The 13,188-nt window shown below is 44.0% G+C and overlaps 1 protein-coding gene across 1 annotated transcript in view; it reads left to right on the top strand.

Moving 5' to 3' along the window:
- Acoxl (acyl-CoA oxidase like) overlaps positions 1-13,188 on the top strand; it is a 258,813-nt gene that overhangs the window by 22,943 nt on the left and 222,682 nt on the right. The window contains exons 4-7 of the mRNA XM_050134390.1: positions 376-474; positions 7,906-8,020; positions 8,615-8,701; positions 10,353-10,425. Of these exons, the coding sequence (XP_049990347.1) occupies positions 376-474; positions 7,906-8,020; positions 8,615-8,701; positions 10,353-10,425 (374 nt within the window). The remainder of the gene's footprint in view (positions 1-375; positions 475-7,905; positions 8,021-8,614; positions 8,702-10,352; positions 10,426-13,188) is intronic.

The following is a 13,188-nucleotide window of genomic DNA, read 5'->3' as shown; positions in this document are numbered from 1 at the left end:
AAAAACTGTTTATGTGTATGGATGTTTTACCTGGCTGTATGTTTGTGTACCACATGAGTGTGCGATGCCTTCAGAGGCTGGAAGGAGGTGTTGGATCCTCTGGAACTCGAGTTATGGATTGTCGGAAGCTATTATGTGGGTGCTGGGAACTGAACCTAGGTCCTCTGCAAAGCAGCAAGTGCTCTAAACCATGGAACCATCTTTCCAGGCTCATCTGCCATATTCCCAAATGCATAATAAACATCAACAAAATATGTTTTTATGGTTGTTTCCGGCTTTCTTCTCCTTTCCTTGCTAATATTGTTAGTGTCCTGAGGTCTTCAGTTAGAGTTCCTCTGACCATCTAACTTCCTTTTAATATTTCCTAAATTTCAGGAGCGGAAGTATACCGGGATGTTTGCAATGACCGAGAAAGGCCATGGGAGCAACGTGAGACAGATCCAGACTGAGGCTACCTTTGACCTTGACAATCAGGTGAGGGATCTGTTTCCTGTTTCATGGTTCTCTGCAATAGGGGACCTGCACAGACCACTCATCTTCCTGAGCCTGGCTCCACACCCTCAGCATGGTTCCCTGCAATAGGGGACCTGCAGAGACCACCCCATCGTCCTGAGCCTGGCTCCACACCCTCAGCATGTGCTCTGGTTGGGAAGCTTAGGCTCAGAACAGGTTGTTTTATGGATGGACATGAGCTCAACCTTTGGAAGCAATACCAGCCTACGCTACACACTTCCTGCCACCAACAGGACACAGCTCTGTACACTACTCTTTAGTTATCCCCTCGTAACGTTTCCATGGGAACAGCACTAGCCACATTGTTCTTCTTCCAACAGTAGTCTCTGAAGAAAGGAGGAGATGTCTTTGCTGTTTCTGCCTAGAGCACACGGCAGCACACCAAGAGTTGAGATTTTTCTGATAAGTCCTCTATGCTGTCACAGTTGTTTCTCAGTATTCATGGATATCACAGCTTTTAGGAACCTCTGAAAAGTCTAAAATACACAGACACTCAATTTCTTTATATAAGTAGCATAGTATTTGTGTAGGACCTGCCAGACCTCCTCCATTTTGTATAAAAAAAAGATGTATTTACATAATTTTTGATGACTTCTAATACTTACTATAATACTGATGTTATACATCTGTTAAACTGTATTATTTATGGAATGATGATAATAAAACCTTGTCTCTGTAGGTAGTAAGTATAGATGTAATTAAAATGTATCTCAATACATCGTTGGTTGAATCCCATGATATGGGGATTCATGCAGATAGAGGGCCAATTAATTGCACTATGCAGTATTCTTTCTGTGTGTGGTACCTTGAATTTAATTGGCCTCCATAAACTCATAGGGAGTGGCACTATTTGGAGGTGTGGTCTCATTGAAGTAGATGTGGCCTTGTTGGATGGAGAAGGTGTGTCACCGTGAGAGTGGGCTTTGAGGTCTCCTGTGCTCAAGCTTTGTCCATTGTCTCAGTTTACTTCCTGTTACCTTGGGATCAAGATATAGAATTCTCAGCTCCTTCTCCAGCACCATGTCTGCCTGCATGCCACCAGGTCCCACCATAATGATAGTGGACCAAACCTCTGAACTATAAGCAACTCCAATTAAATGTTTTCCTTTATAAGAATTGCCGTGGTCATGGTGTCTCTTCACAGCAATAAAAACTCTATAAAAGATGGAAGTTGGTACCAGGGACTAGGATATTACTGTGATAGGTTTGATCATATTTTTGTTTGAAGGAATTTGAACATTGAAACTATGAATTAGGAAAGCATTTGGAACACTTTAAGCATTGTCTAATGGACCATACTAATAGGAACATGGAAGACAGTGGTGCTGAGTGTGATTTGATGAACTGTGGGGGCCTAGATCAAAATGTTTCAGAGGATAAGAATTTTAGTATGTTGCCTCGAGATCATTCTTGTGATATTTAGTGAAGAATGTGGCTGCTTTTTGCCCTTGTTCAAAAAGTCTACCTGAGGCTAAAATGAAGAGTTTTGGATTAATTCCATTGGCAGAGGAAATCTCTTTAATAGTCTAGTATAGACTGTGTCATGCGGTTATTAGTGATAACTCTAATGAAGATTTATACTGAAAGGGAGCAAATTGAAGAAGGCAAAATACAAAATGTAAAATTTGAGGAGAAAGGGGGCACCGGGAAATGGAATGGTGCTAAATCCTGCGTTCAAGGAGAAAGACAGATTAAGAAATGGAATAAAGGGAGTGGTGACCTCAGGGAACTATCCCACCTAGCTGAGTTTCCAACTTGGGAAAAGGAATTAAAGAAAAGCTTAGAGATGGGTGTGGTGGTAGATACCTTTAATCCTAGCACTCCAGAGGTGGAGGCTGGCAGATCTCTGAGGCCAGCCTGGTCTACAGATCCAACTTCAAGATAGCCAAGCTTAGGCTGCAAAGGGAACCATTGAAAAGAGAAAGTTGGTGAAGATGTAATTGAATGAGGAGGACCATGTTCCAGTCCCAGTAAGCAGCAGAAGTTGGCAGCTTCAGTCACGTGGTTCTGGAATTAAGGATAGAAGAAAGGGGCTATGGAATTTGTCTCTGTGACTAAGAAAGTTGTTGAGGTCAGGCAGGTGTCATGAGTGTCCCTAAATGGAGACCTAGAGAGGTCATGGTGTCTCTTTACAACACTAGAAACTCTAAGATGTTATGTGAGCGTATATGTGGTATATGTGTACCCATGCCTGTGCATATGGAGGCCAGAAGAAGATGCAGAGTGCCCTGCTTTACCATGCTCTACCTTATTCCCTCGAGACAGGGTCTCCCACTGAATCTGGACAGAGCTAGGCTAGCAGCCAGCATGGCCCAGTGATGCTGCTGGTTCTGCCCAACACAGCATGGGGTCTAGTCATCTCCTAGCCCCTGTGTGGTTTTCCTAACTCACATGGATTTTACTTGACAACCTGAAGGCACTGTAGTGTTGCTTTTTCTCCTTTTTATTCATGTGATGAACTCTACTCTTTTCCTTTCCATTTTATTCTTTTGCTTCTCTTTTCTTTGATTTTTTTCATTTCTCTTCCCTTTAAAATGTGTGTGTGTGTGTATTGCGTGAGTGCACACGCACGTGTGCCATAGTATGTGTGTGAGGTTAGAAGACAACTTGTTGGATTCAGTTTTCTCCTTCCACCATGTGGGTACTAGTGATTGAACCTAGGTCATTAGACTTGGTGGTGAGTGTCTCTACCCACTGAGCCATCTCAATCACCGGCCCTCTTTTCCCTTATTAATTAAACATGTTGGTGAAGACCTTCTAATCTGGCATCTTTCTCCATAATGGACCATAACCAAAGCAATGTGGAAGCTCTTCTTGGTAGTTCTCTACCACTGGACCCCTTCACCCCCATAAAGAAAGCCACTGTTGACTTCTCTTACCCTCTTTGTGGTTTCTTATCTGATACTCAGTATTCCTAAGGACTACAAAGAGGCAACTGAATTCTGTTGTGTGTAGCTGTGTTTGTGAGTGAGCTGGGGAGGGGACATTACACTAGTGTCTGTGTGTCTAGTTCTATTCTTCCATTTCCTCCGAGTTTGTCTTTCTGAATCAGGAATTTAATAAAGTAAGTTTTTTTTTTGACTGAAAAATCTTCAGTGGATGAGTGTGACCAGTGTTGAGAATGCCCTATTCAGTGACAAGTGGCTTAGAGGATAGTTTTCCCTGCCCTGATGTTAATTCTCTGCAGCGGTCAATGATCTCCCAGGTTGTGGGAAATGCAAGGACTGTGCCCTGCCATGCTGGCTCAGCTTCTTCTCTATGCTGCCTGTATTCTTTCGCATCAGTACGCCCTTTAAGAAGGTTAAGCAGTTCCTACAAGTAAAAGAATTCAAGTAGTAGAAGGCACTAAGCTAAGCCCTGAGATAACCAGCCAACAAAACTTTTGTTGTCCCTATTTTATGGATAGAAACTGAGGCTCACAGAGATTGGGGACCTGACTATAGTGACAGAGTAGCAAAGTTAAGGAGTCTTAGGCTGAAATGGAACTGCCTTTAAGACTGTGGGTTATTGGGGCTGGAGAGATGGCTCAGAGGTTAAGAGCACTGCCTGCTCTTCCAAAGGTCCTGAGTTCAATTCCCAGCAACCACATGGTGGCTCACAACCATCTGTAATGGGGTCTGGTGCCCTCTTCTGGTCCGCTGGCATACACACAGACAGAATATTATATACATAATAAATAAATAAATATTTTTTAAAAAAAGACTGTTGGTTATTGACCCGATATCTTGTGGGTTATGACTGACCACTTTTGTCCTTTTCCCAAGCTGTGATATTGAGATGACCTTGCAATCGTTACTGTGAAGGAAAAAACACCCACAATTCTTACTTATTTCTTCTTTCAATTTCTTTTTCGACAAAAAATAATTTCTTGCATTGGTCCCATTTTCCCCAAACAGCATAAATGATTTTCTCACCTGATGGGCCTCTGCAGCTGCCTCTTTCTGACAGGGGAGTTGCAGCTGAGGAAAGTGGTGAGCACTGTCTCCAATGGGTGGGAGAGAGATAAGTCAGTCCTGAACTTCTGCCAGGAGGAAGGCAGGATGGTGGGGGTTGGGGGGCACAGCAGGGGACTGACACAGCAGGGGGTGGTTTCTTCCCCTGGATTCACATTTCTCCTTTCCAAACTGTGTTGCATATCAAATGAACCTTGCTTCCATCACTTACTGGTTTTGGTTTTTGGTTCTTTTGTTTTCATTTGTAGGGGACTAGATCAGCCAGCAGTATGTTAGCTGTGAGATAAGAGCTTTATTTTCATACTCCGTGCTAACTAGCAAAAATAAGTGCGGTTATGGCCAAAGCTTTTTAATTTTTATTTTAAATCTGTTATCTATCTATCTATCTATCTATCTATCTATCTATCTATCTATCTATCTTGTGTGTGTGCATACACATGCATGTACCACAGCACTCATGTGGAGGTCAGAGAACAATTTTCTGGAGTCTGTTCTCTCCTTTCTGCAATAAGGGTTCCAGAAATTAAATTCAGGTCATTAGGCTTTGAAACAAATGCCATTAATGACTGAGTCATCTCACCGGCCCATTTGTGTATGTGTGTGTGTGTGTGTACAATGTGAGTGCAGGTATCCTCAGAGCCCAGGGATGTGAGCTGTCCTGGAGCTGGAATCACAGGCAGTTGTGAGCTGCCTGACAGGACTGCTGAGAACCAAAGTCAGCTCCTTTGTAAGAGCGTGGGTGCGTGTGTGAGTGCGTGCACGTGTGTGTGTGTTGGTATGTGTTAATGTGAGCGCAGGTCTCTTCAGAGCCCAGGGATGTGGGCTGTCCTGGAGTTGGAGTTACACAGTTATAGGCACTTGTGAGATGCCTGCCAGGGCTGCTGAGAACCAAAGTCAGCTCCTTTGTAAGAGCGGTGCATGCTCTGAACCACTGAGCCATCCCCCCAGCCCTCTCCTTTTCTATTTTTTATTTTATTTTTACACTTTTTAGTCTTTGCAACTTTGACCATTTTGCTGGTCTTTACCAAGTAATCATAATTGTAACCAGCACACGTGCTGGGCATTGTTTAGGTTACAGTTTCAACTCCAGCATTTTGGCTGATACAAACTTTCCACATGGAGTCTCTTGCCAGAAGTGACAAACTTCTTGGGGGGGGGGGGGTGTATTAGATGTGTAGAGGACCAGTACAAGTGGCCTCCCTCCTTCTCCCCTGGCAGCCCGGTGTTTCCAGGGCTCTTTTCTCCCTCCCCACCATGCACATGGGTTGTTTTGTCTTCGTGCCCATTGCATGCAACCTTGAATTCATTCTCCTGCTTCCAGAAGCCCTGGCTGACCAGATAAGCCAAGGGTAATCTCTAGAGACTTCTATTGAAGAGATTCAACTCACCCACGTATTTTTTTCTGAAAAGCCTCTGCACATGTTAAAGGTTTTCCTGTACAAACTGATGTCAGAGATTGTTTTCTTAGGCTTTGAGACTGTATTTCTTGGCCCGATGGGAAAGCACAGTCTATACACTTTATAATCTGAAATCTGAGATAATCCTTGTGTGACCAAGAACATGTTGGTTTAGCTGAATCATATCTTCTACATTGTCAACTCCAATTAAGTAGCCAGTTCAGCTTTCTGCCATTTCCTCTGGGCCCCTGACCTGTCATAGGTACCCTGTACTCAGAGCTAGCTGTGTGGTTTGTACTGCCTTGGGAAGAGGTTTAAGAGAAACCTATGTGGTGAGCAAGAGTGGGGAGATCCGAGCCTTGTAGGCAATATTTTCACCGGCTAGTAGGAAAGAGACGCCTAGGTTTGAGCAGAGACTGGAAACCAACCCTGCATGCGGTCCTTGCTTCTTCAGGCTGGAGCTGGTTTCAGGGTCTTTGGAGCTGGAATCACTGGCTATTACTGAGACAAACTGCATGGGGCATCCTAAGATCCCCTCAGAAGACCATGGCTCCTTTGCAGGTGTCTCTGTACCAAGGGCTTGGGCATGTGGCTCTAGTCTGGGACCCTGGGGACTCTTACATTCACTGACTAGTAAGATGTTCACAGTAGGTTCTGAGACAACCAGCCAAAGGCTTTGGTGGGTGTTTTCTTTTCCTTTTAAAAAAATCTAAATTAAAATTATTTTGGGGCGATATGCTAAGCAATGATAGGAATAACTCACAGATGCCTGTTTTGTTGGCAGTCAAGCACATGGCTTCGGCTTCTTAATGAATAGGTTGTGATTTAAACAAATTTCTTATCATGGCTGCAGGCTGGCAAGGCCTGTGCAATCGTGGAAAGTTTGAGAACTGATGGCGTAAGTCACGAACAAGGCAACACCAGTTTGGAGTTATGATTAATAGGGTGTTATTTATTTAAAGGGGAAAAAACTTACAGACCACAATCCCAGACAACAGCCATCTGCGCAACCAGGAAGGGAGTCTAGTCTCCAGCGGAGCAGGAAGAGAAGAGAGCGAGCAGAGGAAATAGCCGCTTTTTTAAAGGGAGTGAGACCACGCCCCAATGGGCTGGTATTACAGCAGCTATTGGTTGGAGGGGCGGAAAGACCTCCCGCAACAGAGAACTCAAGAGATTTACCTAGAAAGGGAAGACAAAGTGAAACATACATTGTTAGAAACAAACCATCCAGGGCCCTGGGTCGCTGGGCTGCTCCCTCTTTTCATGAGCACCTCATAGGTGAGGTGTTTGAAGGTGAGAGGTATGTGGAGAGCTAAATACATTCTACCAGAGTCTGTGTGCCCCTTCCCCGTGTGTGTGTGTGTGTGTGTGTGTGTGTGTGTGTGTGTGTGTGTGTCATGGGGAGTAAATCCATTACTTTGAGGCCAGAAAGTATTCAACCACTGAGCTGTAAGCCCATCCTTTTACTTTTATTTTGAGAAAAGGCTTTGCTAAATTGCCTAGGCTGCCCTTAAACTCACTGTGAGGTCCAGGCAGTGTTTGGATGTATAGTCTTCTTGTCTCAGCCTCCCATGTAGCTGGACTTGGGGTCTGTGTCAGCACATCTAGCTCTTGTAGAGGTTTTGGTGTTGGGTTCTTTAAAAGGCGAAACCACAGTATGAAGTAGTCGGATAAGAGAAATTGATAATTGAAGAAATAGCATGTTGAAAACCAGTGGGTGAAGAAGACAGCACACATCAGCCTGACACTGCTAAAGACAGAGATGGGAAATGAATGAATGAAAACTGGCTGCTTATTTTTCTGATTGAATTACGCACCAGAAACTAAAACCCATTTCCAGTCACTGTCAAAGCAAAGATGGAGGCAAAGTACATTCGCAGACTGACAGACAGCACAAAGTTCAGAGTTAAGACAGTGGCTTCCCAGGAGCCCCTGAATCTTCTTGACACTGCAGATCTGTTTTAAGGTTTTCATTGTGTTGAGTTAGGGGTTCAAGTGAGCCACATGGAGGCAAATACTCTGTGGCTTCCTCTTCTGTGCAGGAGTTCGTGATTGACACGCCGTGTGAAGATGCCCAGAAGATGTACATCGGCAACGCCATGGACGGGAACTGTGCTGCCGTCTTCGCCCAGCTCATCATTGAGGGAAAGTCACAAGGTTTGTTACCAATATGAAAGAATCCTCTCTGTTATTGCTGTTTCCCCATCAGGTGAAAACGGGCCTCACAGGGCCAGTTTTGTCTTGTAAAAATATGTATTAACTTTATCTTCCATAGAAAAGTGGTGACCAAATTTGCTGACATTAGTCGCTGCTGTGTGCAGTGCCTAGAACTCAATGGATTTGGAATGTAACAATGTCATATTGCTCCAGAGAAGAAGAAGTTTTATTCTTTTATTTTTATTTTTCACTGGGTAGCCTGGCTATTCTAGAATTCTCTATGTAGACCAAGCTGGCCTTGAACTTACAGAGATCCACCTATCTCTGCCTCCCAAATGTTGGTATTAAAGACACATGCCCTCACACAGAGCTTGAAGGTTTATTCTTCACAAGGAGTCATCTAGGGCCGGGATGGTAGCTTACTCCTGTAACTCCAACTCTTGGAAGGCAGAGACAGGAGGATTAACTTGAATTAGAGGCCACCTTGATCTATATGGTGAGTTCTAAGCCATCTAGGGTTATATATTGAGACTTTGTCTCGACAGCAGTGAAAAGGGGAGGCCTACTAAGGTCCTGTCTCTGTGCCTTCCTTAGGGCCCCACTGTTTCATCGTTCCTATCAGGGATGAGCACGGAAACTTGTATCCAGGGGTGACAGCTGTTGATATGATGCATAAAGAAGGTGAGTCCTCAGGTGCCCCTCCTCTGTGCTGGCTGATACCCCCCATGGGTCCTCCAGCCCCCACCACAGCCAAGGAGAATCTAACCACCTTCATCTCCAGGAAACCAAACTGCCAGGGGACCATACATCGATATTGTTATCTCCCAGCTTCTCAGTTGCTTAGTGACAAAGACGCTTAGTCTCCAATGGGTGTCTCAACTTTTCTTTTCTTAGACTTGTGCAGGTATCAGCTCTCTGGTGACTTTTCACCTCCAGATGGATGTTTGTGTCCAGACAGCCCTTGCTGAGCCTTGAGCACTGTCTCAGGACATTTGTGACACAACTAAGTCCTCACAGTTTTGGAGGATGGAGGCCTGAGATGAGGGAGCTGCCAGGGTTGACTCCTTCTGATGGGGGCAATGGAAGGTTTTGGTTCAGGACTCTTGCCCCAGCTTGTGAATGTCATCTTTACACGAGCATGAAGTCTCCCTGTGTACATATCTGTCTCCAGGTTTGTCCTTCTTATAAGGACTTCTATCATTTATATTAGGGCCCACTTTAATGACCCCATTTTAACTTGGTTGCCTCTGTTTCTAAACAAGGTCGCTTTGCAAATATGGGGCTTACGGCTTCAATCTACAAATCGGAAAGGGGAGGACACAATTCATCCCATAGCTCTCAGTGAGACCAGGTTTCCAAGGTGAAGCCAGCTAAAGAAAGGGATGTAGGAGTTGAGGATAAAAGAGAGAAGAGAGAGGAAGGGGTAGGGGAGGCACGTTGGACAGCGGAGGAGTAATCCCTTCCTACCTTTAGTATAGGCAACCACTGCTGCCAGGCATGGCCCCTGAAAGTACCTCGAGTGTCAAGGTCTGCTGAGAGCAGAGGGACAGGCCACTGCCGATGAAGTCATGCCACATGTTGACAGCATTGGCAGCTGCAGAAAGACTGCTTTGGTTTTCCCGTGTCTTCTGCTATTTGCTTTCACTAGTTCATCCTGCGCCTGAGGAGGAAGCATGAACCGTGCATGGGGACAGGCTGGTCTGTCTCCAGTGTCCCATGCTTTCTCTTGCCTCAACACGCTTTTTTTTTTTTTAAATTTTTATCTACTTATTTAGCTTTAAATTATATTTTATGCATGAGTGTTTTGCTTGCATGTCTGCGTACCACATGTGGGCTGAGTGCTCAGGGAGGTTGGAAGGAAGCCTCAGTCTCCTGGAACTGGAGTTGCTGATGGTTCTGAGCCACCCTGTGGGTTCTCAGAACTGAACCTGGGTCTTCTGCAAGAGCAACAAGTGCTCTTAATCACTGAGCTGTCTCCTCAGGCACTGAACTCTTTCCTTTTAATAATGTTTGCTGTTGGGGAGGGAGATGTGCCCCCATCAGACCCTGAACTTGAGTTTCTAGCACATTGTGGGGGGCGGGGGCTGCAAACAAGGAAAACCACATCATTGTCTGGTTCTTCTTCAGGGTGGGGGTTGGGAATGGGCCAGGTGTGTCTGAGCCAGGGCCCAGAGAACAAACAGACAACATCCTAGGCATACTCCCTAACAAAAGAACACCTGCAGTTCTGGAAATGTTTAAGGTTTGTGTTTTAGGCCAAGAAGTAGCTGAGACCATCTTGGAACGTTGTGTAGCTTTCCTTTGCATCGCCATTTGAAATCTGTCCCCCCAGGTCTGAACGGTGTGGATAATGGAATTTTGATGTTTAACAAAGTTCGAATTCCAAGAGAGAATCTGCTGGATAAGTGAGTAATTTTTTCCTTAAGGTCTGTGTAGATGGTCTCCTTGTTCCCAAAAATGAGGCCTCTAGTTTTGGGGTCTTGCAGACTGCAGGACCAAGTGGTCTCTCCTCAAGGGTTTCCACAACTGACTGGAAAAGGTAGATAAGCAAATAGTGAAAAATCTAAATGCTCCAACATGACATCTGTCAGACATAATGCTTGTTATGGTAGACTTTTCTCTATGCCAATATGTCTTAAAAAAGAGACCTATATTAGAATTTTAACATAGAGTATCTTCTATTCTTTTAAGAATTCCCATTAAAATGCACCATAGCACTATGCTAAATAACTGATGAATTATGTCCCCAGTTCCTTGTTGTTTGGCATTTAACTTCTTTTTATTTTGGCAATTGTTTTTTTTTCATTCATTTATTTATTTTTAATTAAAAATTTCCACTTCCTCCCCTCCTTCCATTTCCCCCCCTCCCTTTCCCTTCCCCTCTCCCTTCCTCTCCAGTCCAAAGAGCAGTCAGGGTTCCCTGCCCTGTGGGAAGTCCAAGGTCCTCCCCCCTCCATCCAGGTCTATGAAGGTGAGCATCCAAACAGACTAGGCTCCCACAAAGCCAGTACATGCAGTAGGGTCAAAACCCAGTGCCATTGTCTTTGGCTTCTCAGTCAGCCCTCCTTGTCCGCCACCTTCCGAGAGTCCAATTTGATCACATGCTCCATCAGTTCCAGTTCAGCTGGCCTTGGTGAGCTCCCACCGTCTCAGTGGGTGGGTGCACCCCTTGCGGTCTGATGTGCGCTGCTTGCTTCCCCTGTGGGTGTGAAAAGTTAAGACACTCCCCCTTTTGATCATTATCAAAATACACTGTATGCATGCATGAAATTCTCAAAGAATAAATAAAAAATATTGTATTAGAAAAAAGACACCTTTCATTTGAGGAGGTAGTTAAAACTACTGTCAACTGGAGGGAGAATGCCCAGGCATCCACAAGGTAGTCAAGGTGACTCAAACAGGGCGGTGGATGTTTCCTTCTCTGGTGTGATCACTGATGAAAGTCAGGGTTAGAGATGATTTATTTTTGCAGATTCTAGGAAACACCAGCTACCTCAGTGCCTCAGCTGTGTTTCCTGTGATCTGTAAATCCGGAGCCAGAGCTGCGCTTAAATCACTGGTAGAGCCAACAATCTGGGCATAAATAAGCTTTCTATTTTGCTTTGCAGTGGAGTTTTTCCTTTACTTATCTTTGCTCCTTACAAGTTCTTGTCAACAAATACATGTAGTCACTTGCAAAAGTCAAAGAAAATTGTGTGGGAAACAAACTTAGAATGGACCACATTCTCTTTGTCTCCCACCCTATGTAAAATGGTGGCAAATAGAACAGAAACAGCAAAGACATCTTTACAGATGTCCTGGAAAATCTCAGCAGATACCAGTGCTTGTGAAAGTGGGTCCGAGGCCCACTAGTCTTCTGTAGAGTCTCCTGTCCATTTCCTAGGCTCCTGTCAGCATCACCCACTCTGGGGGATGGGAGGGGGAGAAAAGTCACAATGGGCAGCTCCCCATATTCTATCACCCTAGTCAGATACCGGTGTCCGGTGTGGCTTCAGAAGCCACTGGCCAATGGGAAGGGCTTAGCAAAAGCACTAGAGATTAGCAAATCAGATTCCATGAGAAAGCAGAATGATAGTGGGCTTGTTTGTAGTTAATCACTTTGATGAGCAAGATTTGATTTATAACATTATTTTGTTACCATTTAAGTTGTCCCCCATAACCGCAAAACAGAAGTAGCCACATGGGGTTTTAAAGGAGCAAGTCTTGGTTCATCACTTAATTAGAAAGTGAGCCAGTTCATAGATGTAAGCAAATGATTCAATATAATCTCTCTAAAAAAAAAACTCAGCTGCCATTTTCATTTTTGAAGAAATTAATAAACTCATCCTAAAATTTACATGCAAGTATAGGAAACTTAGAGCAGAGAAAACCGTCTTTATAAAGAATACAGTAGGAGGATTCATACTTGGAATCTGAAAGCTGAAGACCAAGCTGTGGTAGTCCTGACTGCATGGCATTAACATAAGGGATATATATGGACAATGGGATAGAATAGTGTACACATAAATTTATTGACAATTACTAGAGTTCTGGAGAACCAAGACAGAAAGGAAACAATAGTCTTTTCAAAAAGTGGTTTCAGAACATGTGGCTGTCTATATTAAAAAATGTTAGGTTGAATTCTTACCTCACACCACCCAGCACAGATGCACACAGTTCTTAGAAGAGAGGCCTGGGCTATACAGCTAGTGACCTTGGTCTCAACAGTGAGGTTTTTTTTTTTTTAAGATTTATTTATTTATTATGTATACAACATTCTGCCTCCATGTATGCCCACATGCCAGAAGAGGGCATCAGATCTCATTACAGATGGTTGTGAGCTACCATGTGGTTGCTGGGAATCGAACTCAGGACCTCTGGAAGAGCAACCAGTGCTCTTAACCACTGAGCCATCTCTCCAGCCCCTCATCAGTGAGCTTTTAAATGTGACACCAAAGATACAGGCAAAGAAAAACCAAAGAAAAAGTAGCGCACTTGGAGTTTATAAAAAATTGTAAAAACTTAGTGAAAATTGATTTTTGAGCTGAAAAAGACTTGTGAATCAAACATATTATAAGGGCCTAGTCTTCAGAATGGGAGAACTATACCAGTTAATTATACAGACAACCAGTTAAAAAACTAAACAAAATATCATTAGACATTTTCCCAAAGAAAATAGTCAACCTTCT

Source organism: Alexandromys fortis, unplaced genomic scaffold (assembly GCF_014885135.2).
Source record: "Alexandromys fortis isolate MF-2015 unplaced genomic scaffold, M_Fortis_MF-2015_v1.1 scaffold_6, whole genome shotgun sequence".
NCBI lineage: Eukaryota > Metazoa > Chordata > Mammalia > Rodentia > Cricetidae > Alexandromys > Alexandromys fortis.
This window is presented reverse-complemented; position numbering and strand designations above follow the sequence as displayed.